Source organism: Caretta caretta, chromosome 6 (assembly GCF_965140235.1).
Source record: "Caretta caretta isolate rCarCar2 chromosome 6, rCarCar1.hap1, whole genome shotgun sequence".
Lineage (NCBI taxonomy): Eukaryota > Metazoa > Chordata > Testudines > Cheloniidae > Caretta > Caretta caretta.
In genome coordinates this window covers 14,374,634-14,393,901 of record NC_134211.1, presented here as the reverse complement: position 1 = coordinate 14,393,901, position 19,268 = coordinate 14,374,634, and the positions used below count along the sequence as shown (strand labels likewise).

The 19,268-nt window shown below is 47.2% G+C and overlaps 1 protein-coding gene across 1 annotated transcript; it reads right to left on the bottom strand.

The window, feature by feature from the left end:
* Nucleotides 1–605: 605 nt before the first annotated feature.
* On the bottom strand, nt 606–10,954 carry LOC125637879 (pepsin A-like). Its single transcript, XM_075129085.1, has 7 exons — nt 10,841–10,954; nt 10,228–10,426; nt 9,571–9,679; nt 8,932–9,076; nt 8,400–8,492; nt 2,186–2,365; nt 606–644 (listed from the first exon to the last, which is right to left on the bottom strand). The coding sequence occupies exons 1-7, from the start codon at nt 10,952–10,954 to the stop codon at nt 606–608; spliced, it is 879 nt and encodes a 292-aa protein (XP_074985186.1).
* Nucleotides 10,955–19,268: the final 8,314 nt, after the last annotated feature.

Sequence of the window (19,268 nt, the reverse complement as noted above, 5' to 3'; positions counted from 1 at the left end):
GTGCTTGTCCCCAGTGGAGTCATAACCCTACCTGCCAGAGCCCAGGAAAAGGGGATTATGCTGATTGCTAATGAAACAAGTCATGATGTTGTTGTGACACAAGGGCAGAAAATAGCAGATCTCTTTGCAGATCCCGAATCCATTGTAAGACCCCAGTGTGAAACTGAAGTTTCAGTGATAGATCCTGCAAAGTTTGTCTCTGGAGATTCCCTACGGTCTGAGGAGTGGAAGGATCACCTGAGGAAGAAGCTTTGTGAAAGATCCAAGGTGTTCTCACTGCATGAGTGGGACGTGGGATGTGCAAAAGGAGTAGAGCACAACATCAGACCACATGACTTCTGACCCTTCAGGGAGAGCTCTAGGAGGTTGCTCTTTCCGAGAAGGAAGATGTGCGTGGAGGTTGCATCAGGAGTTGATTGCAAATGGCGTCATTACAGAGTCCCGCAGCCCATACCGCCTCACCCATTGTGGTGGTTCATAAAAAGAACGGGAAAAGCCGGATGGGTATCGACTACTGCACCCTAAACAGCTGTACTGTGATTGACCAGTACACCTTGTCTCGAGTACAAGATGCCTTAGACTGTTTGCTGGGAAGTCAGTGGTTCTCAGTACTGGATCTTCGAAGTGAACACTACCAGATTCCTCTGGGAGCAAAAGAGAAGGAGAAGACAGCCTTTAGGGTTTTATCAGTTTGAACGCATGCCTCAAGCGATTTCTGGGGCACCTGCCACATTTCAACATCTTACGGAGAAAGCTGTGGGAGACATGAACTTACTGCAAGTCTTGGTTTATTTGGATGATCTGATTGTATTTGGAAGAACCTTAGAGGAGCACGAAGAAAGACTTCTTAAAGTAATTCACAGGTTGGAGGCCTATGGACTGAAGCTTTCCATTGATAAGTGCCAGTTCTGCAGAACACCAGTGAATTACGTGGGTCACATTACGTGGGTCCCAAGTGTTCTGCTTATAAGAAGCACACGGGACATTTTCAGTGGAAAAGTCAATATGCTGCATTTATTGGAAATACAATAATTAGCATATGCATTCAATCACACCACACACACACTGTCCTGCCAATCGATGTTATAGTTACCAGTCCAGAGTCCAGATCAATCTAGAGGCCAGCTAGGTTGATCACGGGTAGGGAGGAGCCGGGTTCTGTCGGTCACGACACGATGCTCTGGGGAAGCATCTGGGGAAATCTTGGCAGGACGAACCCAATGTTTCATGGGAAGGCACCCTGTTCATATAGTGATTTTCATTCATTGGGACCAATGAGGTTTGCACCATCATGCTGTAATCAATTATTGTTCGACCAGTGCTTGTTTTCTTAAATTCTCCTTCTCCTCCTTTATCTTGTCCTTTCATCCCCTGATTACAGATAAAATCTTACTCTCAGAGATGTTCCAATATGCTTCTTTCACAGACTGGACTCCTTCCTAGTCTGGGTCTAGCAATCACTCCCACCCCCGGAGTTACTGTCCTTTTTTCCAGTTTCTTTGAGGCATCTCTTGGGGGTGGAGAGGCCACCTCTTAAGCCAGTTGAAGAGAAAATGGAGAGGCTTCCAGGGCCTTTTATATTCTCTCTCTCTTGTGAGTGGAAACCCCTTTGTCCTTCTGTGCAAAGTCACATCAACAAAATGGAGTTTGTAGCCACCTGGGGAAGTCCCATGTCTATGAATGATTCAGCTTTTTGCAGGCCGACGCCATTGTTTACTGTTCGTTTGAACATTCCCAGGAAAGCTCAGATGTGGATTGGCATCTCCTAAAGTCCATTATCAGTTAAGTGTTTCTTCATTGGGCACTTACTGAGAATAGTCCTTTCTCAAGAAGCTGACAAAATGCTTCACTGAGGCTACTTAGAATCAAACACATTGAGATACAAAAAGAAAAGGAGGACTTGTGGCACCTTAGAGACTAACAAATTTATTTTGAGCATAAGCTTTCATGAGCTACAGCTCACTTCATTGGATGCTCATGCTCAAATAAATGTGTTAGTCTCTAAGGTGCCACAAGTCCTCCTTTTCTTTTTGCGGATACAGACTAACATGGCTGCTACTCTGAAACCTGTCATTGAGATACAGGTACATAGCCAATATTCATAACTTCAAATACAAAAATGATCCACACATACAGACAGCATAATCATGAGCAGCAAACTACAACCTTTCCATAGATACCCCACTTGACCTCTTCTGTACAAGACGTGGTGCAACCATAGGACCCTGCTTGCAACAAATGATTTATAGGCCCTGTCACAGACAACGTAGTACTGGTGGATGAAGATGTCTCCGAGGATCCAGAGCTCTCCGGAGGAGGTGCGGACGTCGATGCCTTCAAAGCCGGGAGAGCAAGAGCCTGAGTTCTGCACCAGGAAAAATGGGACAGGGGTTGTTGGGCTGGAACTCCACTGACTCCCTGTATGTTGGGCTGGAATCTCGGAGCTCCCAAACTAAGCTGCATGAGGCTGGGGCAGGCATGGATAGGAGACAGGCAGTGAGTCGAGTTTAGGTGTCAGTACCGACCCAATGCCTCAGCCAGCTGCTAGGGGTAGCTGCCCTTCAAATGGGATATACAGTGATCACTCTGGGCCCGAGGTGCTTGAAGGAATTGCCCGGTGCTCAGTTCTAACTGCTTCTGCAGAACAGCACATGGACCTCTGCAGCCCCTCCCCTAGACTTCCTGTCCGGATGCTAACCTCCTCCTTTCCCAGCCAGTACTCAATCACAACACCACTTAAACAGCACCCCCAGGATTCTCCATTCCATATACTTATAACCAACCACTAGTAACGCTCAACTGATTTCCGAGGTGCCCTTCTTTCTAGCTAGGACCTGCCGATCTCCCTGGCTGCATCAGTGCTACTGCTGTCAGGAGGCAGTCAGTCCATTTTGCTCCATGTGGTACGTCCTGGGGCTCGCTTGTCTCCACCTGCTGTATTTGTTGCCTAACTGAGACTGTCTCAGGCCAAGCTGCAAACCCAGCACCCCTCCTCCCTCCCTTCTGGATGTTCCTCCTCTGTTCTTCCTCCTCAGTATGTGTCCGTCTTGGGTGACCGCCTCATACAACCTCAGGGCAGCCTCACGTGACCTCACCGCTGTTGGTGGCCATTGATTTCTATTACAGATGCGTGCTGCATCATGTCCACGATTTGGTGGAAGCTCCTGGGATCCCAAATCATCTGGCTTCTTTTTAGTTGTCTCTGTCTCTCTTTATTCTTCTGCAGATCCCCAGTTCCTGGGACAGCAGATTCTGTCGTTGCAGGCGTTCTACTTGTCAGCATTCTGTTAAACCACATGTCTGCAGGTAGCAACCCATGTTCATTGGTACCATCCTGTAACTGAACTGTGCTAAGCATGGCTCAAAGTCTGACTTCTCGGCCCTTGGTTATTTTAACACTATTTTTCACCTCACCATCCTATTGGAGGTGGGATAATGGGGACTAGCGTGGTTTTCACAGGGTGTGCCATGCCTCCAAACCTTATACTGACTCTCTGGGAGTGCCCCTTAAAGTACTAGGCCCTAGGTCCCCAATTTTTCAAGGGCAACCCCCATGGTTCCAATACTCCAAGACCAGGCCCTCTGGATTCAGACCCTGTGATTCTCAGCAGGGTTCTCCGGTGAGTCCAAATGAGTGAGATTTTACCCCTTTGGGGGCAATGTGACCATTAGAGATTTGCTGTGCTGCCTTTTCAAAACAATCCAGCATTCATTAGTCACCTGGAATCCAGGGCTGAGGAGGCCGTAGATTAGCCTAGGACAGCACAATTTAACTCTAAATCTGTGTTGGTGGAATCACCTGCCCCCTCTTCCATAGCCTCGTGGATGTAATCTCTGCGAACTCGGAGCAGCCTGCTTAGCAGTCTGCCCCCGCCTCCAGGTGCAGTTCCACTGTGGTCACATGTTCCGCTTCTCTTGGCTGCCAGTCAGTGCCCAGTTGTTGGTCTTCCATGATCTCCGCAGGGCACTCCATTGCTATGCGGTCAGTTCCTGAGAGTTCATTCATGCCAACCTGGGCAGGCTTCTGTGACCAGCAGCCATCTCTTATTCCCCCTGTTTCCAAGAAGAAATTAACTCCTCCAGGCCCAGTGCCTAGCAATACAAAGTAAGTAGGGGAAACTGAGTCATGCATATTTTTCCTATAAATATTACAGACATTTCCATATTCTCCACATGTGTAAACCCAAACTTCACCGCAAACTGCTGAAACTCATGCCTGCTCAACTGAAGCCCGTTGTCAGACATCACAGTGGCAGCTGTGGCTCAGAGTTATGCCTCGCGAAAATAGAGATGCACAATCAACTGTTTAGCTGTAGTACCTTTTAGTGTGGCTGCCTGAGGGAAGTGAGACTAGTCGTTTAGGACAAATACATAGTCTGTTTTTTCCAGCCAATGTAGACGAATTTCTACTCCAGGGGGAAAATTTTTCCTCTGCCACTAACATAGGATTTTGCTTGACTACGCCTGTATTTTTGGCATGTATGACAAGCCTTGACAGTTCCTCAATGTTGCTGTTCGTTTGAGGCCAGTGTAAAATGTCTCTGACCCTTCGCTTAGATTTTTCAATCATGAAATGACCGTCATGTCTCCTTTTTTACATGTGTTTCTGCAGTAGCTCAGAGATCACCGTCCTGGTGCCTTTAAACAAAATCCCATCTAGGACTGAGAGCTTCCCCCTGAACTGTGAGAGGGGCTGGGAACGCATGGTCACGGTCACTACGTGCTAATAGCCTTAAGCACTTTCTGCAGCATCTCGTCCTAAGCAGTAACTCTGGCGATCGCAATGCATGTTTTGTCTGAGGCTGGGCTGGCTTTTTAACCAAACTGACATGTAGAACAGCTCTGGACTTTGCTCCGCGGCTGTCTTGTCAAATGCTGTAGGGAGCATGTTTGAGACCGCCAAATCTCCCCCAGGTTCGTATTCGATTTGCAAATCCTGTCTTTGCAGCTGAAAAAGTAATCTTTGTATTCCTGGGGGTGGTGGGATGGTTCCCAGGCCCCTTTTGGCAATGGCAATAAGTGGTTTCTGGTCCGTTTCAGGGAACGCTGGCCTCCATAAATAAAGACATGAAACTCTTTACACCAGTGGACAAAAATCCAAAGTCTCCTCCTCTCTTTGAGAGTATGGACACTCCAGTTTTGTTTGTGCCCGTGATGTGTAAGCCACTGGTCTCCCGTTCTGACCATCCTGCTGTAGGAGGACTGTGCCAATATCTTTTTCAGAGATGTCCATGGACAACTGAGTTTTGAGCTTACTGTCAGAGTTTCACAGGACGGGGGCCTTTTTAACCCCTTCATTATCTCAAACTCTCTATGAAGATTTGCACCCCAGGTGCATTGCATGTCTTTGCACAGTAATGCTCTCAGCTGGCTTGTTTGAGCTGTTAGCTTGGGCACAAATTTCCGTAGACAGTTCACTGTTCCAAGGAATCATTGTACCCTTCCTTGTATGTTGGGGCAGGCATGTTGGTGATGATCTCACCCTCACCATGATCCACCTGTGTCCCTTGCTAGACTAACTTCTTGCCCAGTGACATTGTTTCCATTACACAGAATTTAGATGCTTGTTTATTTTAGCTTTAGCTCAGCAGCTCTGGCTCTTTCCCAGCTGCTTGGAGCCTCTGGTCATGATGTTCTGCTGGTTTTCTCCAGATCAGAACATCGCCTGCGTAAACCATGGCACCCTCTGTACCATCAACAGCGTGCTGTATTTTCCAGTGAAGCACGGCGGGTGCTGAATCATAGAATCATAGAATATCAGGGTTGGAAGGGACCTCTGGAGGTCATCTAGTCCAACCCCCTGCTCAAAGCAGGACCGATCCCCAATTAAATCATCCCAGCCAGGGCTTTGTCAAGCCTGACCTTAAAAACTTCTAAGGAAGGAGATTCTACCACCTCCCTAGGTAATGCATTCCAGTGTTTCACCACCCTCCTAGTGAAAAAGTTTTTTCCTAATATCCAACCTAAATCTCCCCCACTGCAACTTGAGACCATTGCTCCTTGTTCTGTCATCTGCTACCACTGGTAGCCAGGTGTCCCTCTGTGGAAATGGTGTCTCCCATAGGGGATGCTGTAGGAGAACAAACATGTACTCTGTCCTTCTCAGGGCACCAGCCAGAATCCTGCTGTGACGCACCCCGTGTTGAGAAACACTTGGCACCCGCCATCTCCCCCAAAATGTCTTTCCTGTAGTAGTGAAAAACGTCCACTTTTTTAATAGATTTAATTTTTTTGAGGTTATGCATAAGCAAAGGGTTCTGTCTGTGTTTTCTCAGCCTCTGCCTTAGTGTGAGGGGAGCTTTCCTTGGCATATGAATTGTGGGGTGGTTGGGCTCTTTCAGCTCTATTCTGTACTCTGCTGAAAGCTTCTCCCTCCCCTGGAAGATGTCCTCAAACCCTTTGCACCCTCTTGATGAGACACACTTAACCCAGTAATGGGTGTGCTTTTCCCTGGTACAATTCCACATTGTAGCTTTCCCAATTTACCCATATGTCTCGTTCACATACTCCTTGTTGGGGATAAGCTCACTGCTATAAGCCCTGAGTTTACCTGTGGCTTTTCTTTTAGTGTCGATAACACTATTTGTGGCAACTCATCGGCTTGTGCACCAGTGTCCAACGTAACATTAATAAACCTCCCATTTGCTTTCGATCTGTGACAGCCAGGTCATCTTTTGCTGCACTGGTAGCCATTGCTCCTATGAAACATACAGCTGAGCTCGTGGTACTGTCATCGTCATCTTTGTCCAGGCTGCGCGCACTCTGCCGGTGCTGGAAAACTCTTGCAAAGCGATGGAATTAATGGCAGTTCTTGTATCTCTTCTGATATGCCAGGCATTGCCTGCCCTTCTTCCCTAATTCTGCCTGAGCTCGTGTGCCTTCCTGCCTTAGTATCCGGGGCTAGCCGTGTTAGTCTGTATCCACAAAAATTGAAGAAGTGTTTTTTTACCCATGAAAGCTTATGCCCAAATAAATCTGTTAGTCTTTAAGGTGCCACCGGAATCCTTGTTGTTTCTGCCTTAGGTTTCCTATTAGAGAGACAGGGTGGGGGTGGTAATATCTTTTATTGGACCAGCTTCTGCTGGGGAAAGAGAGACACTTTCGAGATACAGAGAGCTCTTCTTCGGGTTTCCTACAACATTTTGGATTCTCAATCATGCCTGCAGCGTCAGAGCTCTGTCCATCCTCCATGAGTGCTTGGACTTGGAGCGCTTTGTGAAGGGTTGATTCTGGGTCTCCTTGCTTTGTTCTGCATTCCAGTCACAGTGTGGTCTCTTCTCAGGGACTTGGTTAGTCCCCGCTCTGCCCCCTAAAAAAACCTGCAAAATTGGTTCGCCAGCCCTGGATCAGGAACAAATTCTACTCTAGTTTCACTTTCCTTTTGGAACCTCAGGTTAAAGTCTCATAAGTTTCAGTTTTATGCAGAGTGCAGTACTCCTTACATCTTTGTAAAACAGTTTCATAGTTAGTCTGACTTAACTGAAATTTTAAAGACACGTGCACCAGAACCTGCTCTGGTCAGAAATAAGGCTACATCTGATTGCCTCCCTTTTCACTGGCACCCATTGCTTGCAGACACAATGCAAGGCCCTGTTTAAATCTCTTCCACTTGCCTTCCGCATTTCCAGCCAGCTTCAGCTCTGGTGGAATTTTGAGCTGCTCCATTTCTCCACTCAAGGTATTTTCTTGAATTGCTATTTAATCCTGGTACCATTGGGCGTTCAGGAATCACTCTGGGCTCCAGGTGCTTAAGGGAGATCCTCTTTGTTGAGCGACCCCATTCCAACTGTCTCTGCCTAACAGAGCATGGGGGAATCAGCAGTGCTCCTCCGTCAGCTGTTCTGTCTAGGAAACTAAACCACTTGGAGATATAGTTCCCAGCTCCACACCAACCACTTCTCCTCCTTCGAAATCCCTTGGTAAGACAGAAGGTGCTCTCCCCACTGGCCTAGGCAAATTCTAACGGGAGCAATTATATTCTGCTCCCCTAACCCCCCTGTGATTATGACTGGACTGGGGCTTCTTCTCTGCCTTTCCATGCCTTTTGAAACAGCTCACCAGTTCCACACCAGAGAGGGGAAAAGTTTTGTCCAGGGGGGAAGACGACTCATTCTTGAAACCCACTTGCCCAAGCCCTGGAGCGCAAGGCAGTGAACTCTCTTGAGCTAGCCTCCTAGCTGGGGTAGCTGCTCATTTAACCCCTCTCCTATCCCAGTAAGCCCCCTGGCATGGTGATTTCCTGGGGCAGCCAGCTCTACAGGCCGCCTGTGCAGTCTCTTTGGGGGAGAGCTCCTTGCCCCTCCCCCCATGCTAAGGCCAGACTCTGTGCTGCATTTCAGTGACGGTCCTGCAGCCTCAGGCACAAGCCCTTGCTGAGAGGCCCCGACTTAGATACTTACCTGGCGGATGTAGGCGGTGGCGGGCAGAGGGAACCTGATGCTATTGATAGTGAAGATGATGTCGGGCAGGGTGTGCTTGGCGCTGCAGCTGATCTGTAGGGAGAAAAGCAACATCCAGGAGCCAGGTTAGCCACGGCTTCAGCACTCAACTCTCCAACAAGGGAAAGCTGCATGTAATTAGCAGTGGGATCTAAATGAGCTGGGTCACAGCCTGACTGGATCCTCTCCAGGGATTGAACCTCTGGCTCTGAAAGCCTGAGGCTCTGTAGATTGAACCAAAGGACCAATGTTGTCAGCTCAGACGGTCCCGGATTCTATATTTGGCCTGGCCACATGCTGGGGACGGTGACCTCCCCTGTGTTCCTATGGGTTACCAGTGGGTGGAAGCACCAGGGAATCTGCAGAGTGACCCAGCTGATCCCTATGCTGGCTGGGTGCAGCCTGTGGGCAGTGGCAGTGGAATCAGGGGTTCGGCCACACGCGTGTGTAGCAGATGCCCCTAGAAACACCCATCCCTCCTCCCTGACCTGACCAGGTTGCTGGAGATCCCGCGGGCACCAACGTAGTGCAGGATTTTGGAGATGGCCATGGGGGCCCCCGCCAGCACAGAGGTGCCGGTGTCGACAATAGCCTGCCAGCCATTAGCACAAGAGATCAGGTGGCCATTCATGGTGATGCTGGAAGAGAGAGAGAGTCAGGGGAATGTCCCCAGGAACACTCCCGATCTCATCCCCACTCAGCCCACAAGCAGCCAGGGACAAACCTGCGGGGTGGAGCTGCCCCACTGCCCCTTTGCTATGACTACCAAGAACTTTGCTCTGATGTCTCATCCTAGACTTTTTCTTCCATGGCTACTGCCCGTCGCTCCTTATGCTACAGCCTTCTGGGACTGACGGTCCCAGCTACCCTGCCCTTCCCATACTGCGAAGCAGAGCGGGACAGATGGGAGGGGGTGCTGGTATGAACAAAGTTGAGAATCACTGACCTGACCTAACCTAGCAGGGGAGTCCCATTCCTATGGCTCCATGGAAGGTGTTTTTGTGGCTCCGTTGTCTCTCATTTTGTCTAGACTCTGAAAGCTGAGCTTCCCCTGGCTCCGATGTACAATTCATTAACATTTGACCTGTCTTCCAATAGCCCCCAGGTGGAATGGCCAAGGGGTGGGCGATACCTGTCCATGGTGATTTCCCAGTAGGAGAGAGGGATCCAGTTCAGGCTCCCAGAGTAGTAAGATGAGTCGATGCCACTGAACATCACGAGAAGGGAGAGAGGAGAGTCAGGGAAGATGCATGAATTATTGGCTAAAGAGAGAATGACAAACACTTCAATGGAGGAGAGAGTCAGACTGGTGCATTTCACATCACGCAACACCCTTCCTCCACCATGAGGTCGGACAGTGGGGCACCATGAGCAGTGTAGTCTGACCAGGGACTCCAGCCTATACAGGAGACTGGGAGCAGGAGACACCCCCATTCAAACTCCCACCAAGCACCAGGGCAATATTTACAAACTGAATTATTTCAGTTTTTGATTTTTTGCTGGAAAATAGAAATTTTCTTGGGCGGGGGGGACCCATTTTCCAGTCATAGCTAGTAACTAGATTCTTCCTAATGTTAATTTCCCCTGCAGTTGTTATTAGAGATATTGTCATTCACTTCTGCTCCCCAAAACATATGGCACAAGCACAGAATGGCTGCCACGTTCCACCCCAGAGGTGGCTGTGTTTGGGAATTCTGATGCAAACATCGCAGGGATCGCTCTGTGAGAGGCGGTATAGGAATGTGAATCTTGCTGTAGACAGATGGGCTGTTTCCAGCCCTGACTTATGAGCTCAGGTAGAGAGAGAAGAGGTCCTGGGACACCAAACCCCCGGTCATCATGTTCTCAAAGACTGGTGTGGCTCCAGAGGAGGAGACGTTGGAGAAGGCCAGACCCAAAATCCCATCGTAGGGGGCAAAGTAGCTTAAGTAGCCGGGTTCGGTCTTGCTCAGACCAAAGATCTGGCTGGTGTCCACAATGCCTCTGACCTAGGGGGAGGGATGCGGAGAATCAGATGCATCCTATGTAATGATATTGGGGTTCATTAAACAACAAACCAGTGAATGAGAAAGGATAAAACCTTTAATAAAACAAACTAGGGAGCTTCTGTGGTGAACTGCTGTACAAAGCGACACAGTGTTCTCCACCCCAGTTTCCAGGGCACATCTCTAAATTCCTGTGTTTATAATACTGTCCCTTATGGGGGAGCCTCTCTAAATGACAATCTTCCACAAACATATCTCTACATCTTCCCCCTTAAAAAACAACAACAAAAACTCAGTAGTTCTTATATACGAATATAAAACAGCTAACAGCTATCTAATAACACACATTATATTCTCAACCCATCTAGTGTGTTACCATAAACCCAGTGTGTCAACAATCTAGAGAGGAGAGGTTACCAGCACATCACTCTGGAGTGAATCTTTACCATTCACTTTCCTCAATAGCCTTTCTCCAGGCAGGTTAGCAAGTCTCAGGTCTTTCAGGGAGTAGACGGGGGGCCAAGCACCCATGGGAAAGAGGGGAAGTCGGCGCCTATGCTCTGGTTTCGTAGTGGGAGTCACCATCCTGGAAAGTGCATCTGCAGTGAACATGAATTTACCGGGTGTGTAGGTCACAACCACATCATGCTTTTACAGCTTTATCATCATTCTTTAAATCCTTAAGGTACAGTCATTTAGCGGTTTGTTAAATAATGCTATCAGGGGCTTGTGGTCCATTTCAACTTCCACTGTCTGGGCACAGATATACTGATTGAACCTGTCACAGGCCAACAATATTCCTAAAAGCTCCTCCTCAATCTGTGCATATCTGGGTTCTGCCTCAGACAGTGATTTGGATGCATATGCCACTGGTTGCCAACAATCCTTATGCTTCCGTAAAATCACTGCACCTATGCCAGACTGTGAAACTTCTGCTGAGATTTAAATAGGCCTTCCTGGTGCATAGAACGTCAACACTGTCTCTTGTATCAGTTGTTGTTTTAAACCTTCCCACGATGCCTCCTGTTCTGCACCCCAACACCATTCAATTTTGTTCTCTAGGAGTGTTCTCTAAGCCGCTGCTTTGGTCGATAGATTACGGATGAATTTTCCAAAATAATTAACCATTCCCAGGAACTGTTGGACATCTTTCTTTGACTGCAGACGTGGCATCATTTCAGTGGCTGAAATCTTCATCTAATCAGGTTGTACACCTTTGTTGGAAATAATGTCCCCAACAAAAGTCAGTTCTGTAACCCTTAAAACACATTCCTCCCTGTCAGCGGCATATTATCACCTTGGCCGACAAGGCCTAGGCCTCGGGTGGCAAATTTGCAGGGGCGGCAAATTTTTAATAGCTGCATTTTTGTAATCGTGGCATCAGTGCTGTGCACCGCGATTCTACATATCACAGCACGTATTGAAACCACCCAGGACGGCGCAACGCCCTTTAGTAAAGAACATGCTCACGACAATCCTAAGCATTAACAATATGAATGGAAGGAAGAAATTAAGTAGTTCTCAGTTCAAAAAAAATTCTATACAAAAGAAAGAAAGGGAAAATGAAATGACAGCAAAAATGCGCAAAATGGATTCCTTTGTTGTATCAGTTAGTGCCAACAGAGAGACACATTGAAATATATACTTGAAAGTAGCAGTGAAGTAAAAAGTGGAAATATTGGTGTTGATATTGAAAATATTGATGTGATTAAAGTACATATTGAATCTAAGGAAGAAATTCCGGCTGCGGTTAGTGTTGAAGAAAATGCTCCAAATACGAGCATATCAGAGACTACCGCTTATCATGTTGATCTGGATATCTTTGACAATACTGCAGAGATTTGTGAATCATGTCAATCAGAAATTCAATGTGACATTGAAATATCTACCATAAGTGACGACCCGGCCGAATGGATATTGAATGATGCTACAATTGAGTATTTATCAACCCATGGTATTAAACACCATCCGATGAAGTGAGCTGTAGCTCACGAAAGCTTATGCTCAAATAAATTGGTTAGTCTCTGAGGTGCCACAAGTACTCCTTTTCTTTTTGCGAATATTGATAGTGATTTTACTAACTCAAAAAGACAATATACTGATAAAATGCATGTTCTAACAAAAAATGTGTTTGAATGACATCTTTTAAACGGTGAAGTAAAGCCACGACAATATCTTGTATATTCGGAGAGCAAAGGAGCCGTGTTTTGGGCCCCATGTCGATTATTCAGAGGGATCTCTAGTCTGGCGACGAGTGGATTCCAGGACTGGAAAAACATATCAGCTCGACTATGTGAACATGAAAATTCGACTGAACATAAAACGTGTGCACTGACAGTGGTGAAGAGAGGCGAGATATCCGGAAGAATTGATACGAATTTAAAATTTCAAATGGAAGAAGACATTATTTATTGGAGAAATGTGTTGAAGAGGATTGTAGTAGTGGTAAAGAAACTTTCAAGCAGAGGACTTGCATTTAGAGATAAGGTGGAAAAATTTGGATCACCACGGCAATTACATGATAGCCCTTGAGGTTGTCGCAGAATTCGATCCATTTCTAGCAAACCACATTGTACGTTATGAAATGAAGGTCAAGGTAACATATCCTATCTTTCATCCTATATATGTAATGACTTTATAAAATTGATGTTTGCCTACCTGCTCTTAAAAATCTCCAATGATGGAGATTCCACAACCTCCCTCGGCAATTTATTCCAGTGCTTAACCACCCTGACAGTTAGGAAGTTTTTCCTCATGTCCAACCTAAACCTCCCTTGCTGCAATTTAAACACATTGCTTCTTGTCCTATCCTCAGAGGATAAGAAAAACAATTCTTCTCCTTCCTCCTTCTAAGAACCTTTTCTGTAGTTGAAAACTGTTATCATGTCCCCTCTTGGTTTTCTCTTTTCCAGACTAAACAAACCCAATTTTTTCAATCTTCCCTCATAGGTCATGTTTTCTAGACCTTTAATCATTTCTGTTGCTCTTCTCTGAACTTTCTCCAATTTGTCCACATCTTTCCTGAAATGTGGTGCCCAGAACTGGACACAATACTCCAGTTGAGGCCAAATCAGCACGGAGTAGAGCAGAAGAATTACTTCTCATACTTAAACATCCTAGAATGGTGTTCACTTTTTTTGCAACAGTGTTACACTGTTGACTCATATTTAGCTTGTGGTCCACGATGACCCCCAGATCCCTTTCCGCAGTACTCCTTCCTGGGCAGTCATTTCCCATTTTGTATGTGTGCAACTGATTCTTCCTTCCTAAATGGAGTACTTTGCATTTGTCCTTATTGAATTTCATCCTATTTCCTTCAGACCATTTCTCCAGTTTGTCCAGATCATTTTGAATTTTAATCCTATCCTCCAAAGCACTTGCAACCCCTCCCAGCTTGGTATCATCTGCAAACTTTATAAGTGTACTCTCTATGATGCCATTATCTAAATCATCAATGAAGATATTGAACAGAACCGGACCCAGAACTGATCCCTGCGGGTCCCCACTTGTTATGCCCTTCCAGCATGACTGTGAACCATGGATAACTACTCTCTGGGAATGGTTTTCCAACCAGTTTTGACCCACTTTATAGTAGCTCCATCTAGTTGTATTTCTCTAGTTTGTTTATGAAATGGATGGATAACTGGAGGGACCTGCTTGTTTATCTGGATTATATGTTCACCCTGCAAGCAACTCAACCTTTGAAACCAATCATGATATTCCCAAAACAGTGCCTCATAACCAGGTTCAGTATGATCATTTAGTGAGAACACCCGGTTTACCAGATTGAGTTTTTCACTCGCAGCCAGGCCTAAAATTGGTGTCACCTTCTTTGGCACTTCAGTGAACAGGAGCCTGCACACAGTGTTTTTATGGTTGATGCTAGCAACGCACCTCCCCTTCACTGGTATATTTGTTCCAGAATAACCAGTTACTTTTATTTTTGTTGGTCCCAGTTTGGTCTTATTTTCAGTCTCTCATAATCTTGTTCTGACAGAATATTAACCTGAGCTCCTGTGTCCAGCTTCAGTGGAATAATTGTTCCATTCACTGTCACAAGTAGTATCCAGTCCCTCTCATCAGGCTTTCTAGATTCCAGTACATCTATGAAAAACTCCCCAACCAGGTCGTTTTCAACTGAATGTGCTTGACTTTTCTAGTATCAGAGGGGTAGCTGTGTTAGTCTGTGTGCACTAACTGTGTTAGTCTTGCATCTGAAGAAGTGGTTTTTTACCCACGAAAGCTTATGCCCAAATAAATCTGTTAGTCTTAAAGGTGCCACTGTACTCCTCATTGTTCTTGACTTTTCTGCATTTGAGATCTGCTGCATTTTGCAAAATCATTATTTCCCCCACATTTATGACAGTTTCCCAAAGACAACACACTGTTCGGGGCCATGCTGTGATCCACACCTTCCCCATGACCGTCTGTACTCAGCCTTCCCCCTTGCACTGGTTTTCATCGTGAGTAGTTCCACTCTTTGATTTGACTTATTCTGGCTATATGCTTTTGTACTTAGTACACAGATAGCTCCCTCTGGTGGATTCAGCTCTCTGGCTTGTGTTTTCACAGTTTCTGCTGCCCTGCATATCTGGAGAGCTTGTTCTAAAGTTTCAGAGTAAAAGCCGTGTTAGTCTGTATTCGCAAAAAGAAAAGGAGTACTTGTGGCACCTTAGAGACTAACCAATTTATTTGAGCATGAGCTTTCGTGAGCTACAGCTCACTTCATCGGATGCATACCGTGGAAACTGCAGAAGACATTATATACATACAGAGACTATGAAACAATACCTCCTCCCACCCCACTGTCCTGCTGGTAATAGCTTATCTAAAGTGATCATCAAGTTGGGCCATTTCCAGCACAAATCCAGGTTTTCTCACCCTCCGCCCCCCCACACACAAACTCACTCTCCTGCTGGTAATAGCCCATCCAAAGTGACAAGTCTCCTTCACAGAGCAGTCTTTCTCTTAACACCTTGTCTTTAATGCCACAAATGATTCTATCTCTGACCAGTCAACTCACCAAAGTTGCAGGTTTTACTGAGTTTCCTTAATTATGTGACATATTGCTCTATGATATAATCGATTTTTTGCAGGCATGTAAAAAAATTGTGTCTCTCAAAGGTCTCATTCCTTTTTGGCATGCAGTGTTCCTCAAATTTAGTCAGTACAGTAGCTCCTCCCTTAACGCTGCAGTTATGTTCCTGAAAAATGCGACTTTAAGAGAAACGATGTTAAGCAAATTAACGTAAATGGGGGGGTTAGGTTCCAGGGAAATTTTTTTCACCAGACAAAAGACTATATTCTGTATGTATATACACACACAGTATAAGTTTTAAACAAACAATTTAATACTGGTACACAGCAATGATGATTGTGAAGCTTGGTTGAGGTGGAGGAGTCAGAGGGTGGGATATTTCCCAGGGAATGCCTTACTGCTAAATGATGAACTAGCAATTGGCTGAGCCCTCAAGGGTTAACTCTCACACTCTACAAGGCATCAGGAATGGAGGGAGGGAAGACAATCTCGCAGACAGAGACAGAGACACACACCCTGTGTGTGTGAGAGAGATGTGCATTGCCCCTTTAAGTATCTGACCCTACTCTTAATTACACTGCCTTGTTAATTGGATCAGCTTGCTGAGACTGCAGCTGCTGCCAGCAAGCTCCCTCCCTCCTGAGCCCTGTCATGTGTTCCCCTGCTCTATGGAAGATGGGGTAAGTGGGGTGCAGGAGCAGGGGGGAGGGGAACATCCTGACATTAGCTCCCCTCTTCCTCCCCTGCTTAATGTTCAGAGTTTAGTCTTCTCAAGACTTGGATTGAGCTTTATTTTACATAGAATTAAGTCTCTGCTGGGACAGTGGGACAGTCTCTAAAAGCAAATGCTTACTAAGCACTGGTCTACGCTAGAAAATTAGATCGACCCAGCTAAATCCACACCCCTGAGCAATGTAGTTAAGCCGACCTAAGTTCTATTTAGACAGTGCTAGGTGGGCAGAAGAATTCTCCTGTCGACCTAGCTACTGCCTGTCGGGGAGGTGGATTTATGACAGTGACAGGAGAACCCCTCCCGTCGGCCGTAGGTAGTGTCTCCCCCAAAGCGCTACAGGTGATGTAACTGCAGCACTGTAGCTGTGCCACTGTACTGTTTTAAGTGTAGACGTGGCCTAAATCTCTCTCTCTTTCTCTGTGAATGCATATGTTTACTTAAGTCTTGAACAACCGTGACTATTGTCAAGAGCAACTGTTAAAGCCAACCCTTCAGGGGATTCCCCCAAGTTTTACTCTTTGTTACTACCACAGCACGCTACTGCAATATAATTATGGGCACACACATATGTAGGCTCCCGAATGGCTCTTGTGGGGGAGGGTTTACCCTGCTCAGTCTCTGTGGAATGGTGTCCGGACCCTTTGTAGGGCGGGCCATGGACAGCAGTGTAGTCCTGGAGCTGGAAGGTACTGGAATGCCAGAGATCCCCACTGGCCTGGCTCTCTACCCCTGCCCCCATGCTGCTCTCTGCCCCTGCCCTCACATGCAGGGGGCTGAATGGAGCCCTAACCTAGGGGCTGAGGGGTGAGGAGGGTCAAAGGGGTGTGCTGTGGAGGGTGGATAGTACGGAAATGGTGTTCCAGCACATTCCGGCTCCACTACACCACTGGCTGTCTCCTTAGAGCCTGGGAAACAAGCGCTAGTGTCCCACAGTCTCTTCAAGCTCCCTGTGAGCCTCTGCCATGTGCACAGCCTGCAGCCCTTCTCCTCTGCCTCTTCTCCGCTTGGGGGAGTGGGATGGGTTTAATTCCTGCAACGCCATCCTGACAGTGTACCCTTCTAGTGCTTGTGCCGCTCCACCACTGAGTCCTCCAGTCTGGCTCCCATTCTTCCTGTGGCTGAACTCCTCCCCTTGCGTTTCCGTTGGTTCCACTCTCAGAGAGGGATTCTGGGTGGCCAGGCTGCATGCCCACAATGGAAATCTCCCAAGTACCTTCAAACAGCTAATGCACACGCCTAGTGGCCACCACGCCCAATTTCAGGGTGATTCCGGCCTATCCAGCGTAGTCACTCTGCCTGCCTCCAGCAAGTCTGCTGGCATGAAGAGTCCCACCCAGAAGGCAATGCAAGCACACAGGATACACGGGGACTCCTGCCCCACAGAACCCCCTGCTATTCCTGTCCTGGGTCTCCAAGCAGCTCTGCTGATGCCCCTTCAGCTTGACTCACAGGCCCCCCTGCTATTCCAGCCCTTGGGCCTGACACACACACATTTGCTCCTCATTCCTGACCTGCAGCTCCCCTTCCAGTTCCATACGGTAACCTCTTCTGACCAAAGGTGGCTGATCATAACCAATAGTGTTGCACTCTACAATGAATTCTACTAGTGGTATAAGTGGAGGATGGCAGCTCTGTGATGACCCAACCCCAACTCAGTGTGGTTTGTGGTATAGCATGGGATTTGAATGCAGGGCCCCAGCAGTGAGAGAGTGACATGATAACCTCCTGCTTTTGCTGCCATGGTCTTGTACGCCACGTTCCTTGGCCCACCAACCAGGGCTTTTTATTGGGATTAGCATAGGCTTCCAGCTCTAGTCTCCTGGGTACAGTCTGGGACCAAGTGAAGGGATGGATGTTTTGGTGACTCCATGTCAGATGAGTGGGGAGGGGAGAGGTCTCACGCCCAGACCCCGGTGGGACAGGGGCCCACATTGTCAGACAAATTAATCATAAGGGGCACTAATTGTGCCCCTTTATCTCATTAGACAAACCAGAGATCCAATCCTCTCTTTTCTCCTAGCTTTTGAGGTAACCCTTCCAGGTCAGGGCTGGAACAGATTATTGGACCTGGGGATAGAGGTCTTCTCTGTCCTGGGACCTTCAATTCAGAATAAGGAATCTATCCCTGATGCCCCTTCCCTTCAGCTCCCTGTCTGGGTGATGCTGTGTGTACCATATCACCTCCCACAGGTGGCCCTGTTCAGGCTGAAGGTCTAGAAATCATGGAGATTCTATTCCAGTGACTCAGTGCCCTGATCTAAATATCTGATGAATATGCAGGGGCTCATCTACAGAAACAGCAGCAAATATTATGATTATCAGGCCTGCAACCTGACAAGGCTACAGCATGGGACAAACTTTAGGAAGTGCCATGCTCCTGGCTAGCTCTTGTTAGGTGTCCTGGTAGCTCTGGCAGCTTCCTGATTTACCCCTTTTCTTGGTGTGGGTGGCGGGCTGTGGCTGGTATGCTGGCCTCCCTGGTCTGGGAGGGAGATTTGGCTGCTTCCTGCCATCTAGTGGGGAATGCTCTGCATGGACGGGAGTAGTGCCAGAGGCCATAGTCAAGATCCCATTTTGCTAGGTGCTAGACAGCCCCTGCACTGGAGAGCTTCCAAGCTGAACAGACAAAGAGAGGATCATTATCCCCATTGTACAGGTGGGGAACTGAGGCACAAAGAGGGAAAGTGACTTGCCCAAGGTCTGTAGCACAGACTGGGATTGAACCTAGGTCTCAATCCAATGCCTTCGCCATAGGCCAGAGTCGGAGAAGCCAGAGGATTGTCTTTCTTACGCTGCAGTTTGTATTCACTCCTCTAAGCATAGAAGGCCTCATAAACCAAAACAGGCCGTCAGCGTTTGAACCTAATGTTACTATTCCCTGTGAGCCCTGCCCTGTTAGAACAGCTGGGAGCCAGACCCTTCCCCTTCCTCTGTGTCACTGTCATAAGGACTCAGCCTTAACCCCCGCTCTCTCCCTCCAGCCTTGTTTGTTGTATCTGAGTACTGGCCAATTTCCTTGAGTTTACATGTCTGGGGACAACACAGAGACTATGACTCTTTCGAAAGGGGCTAAA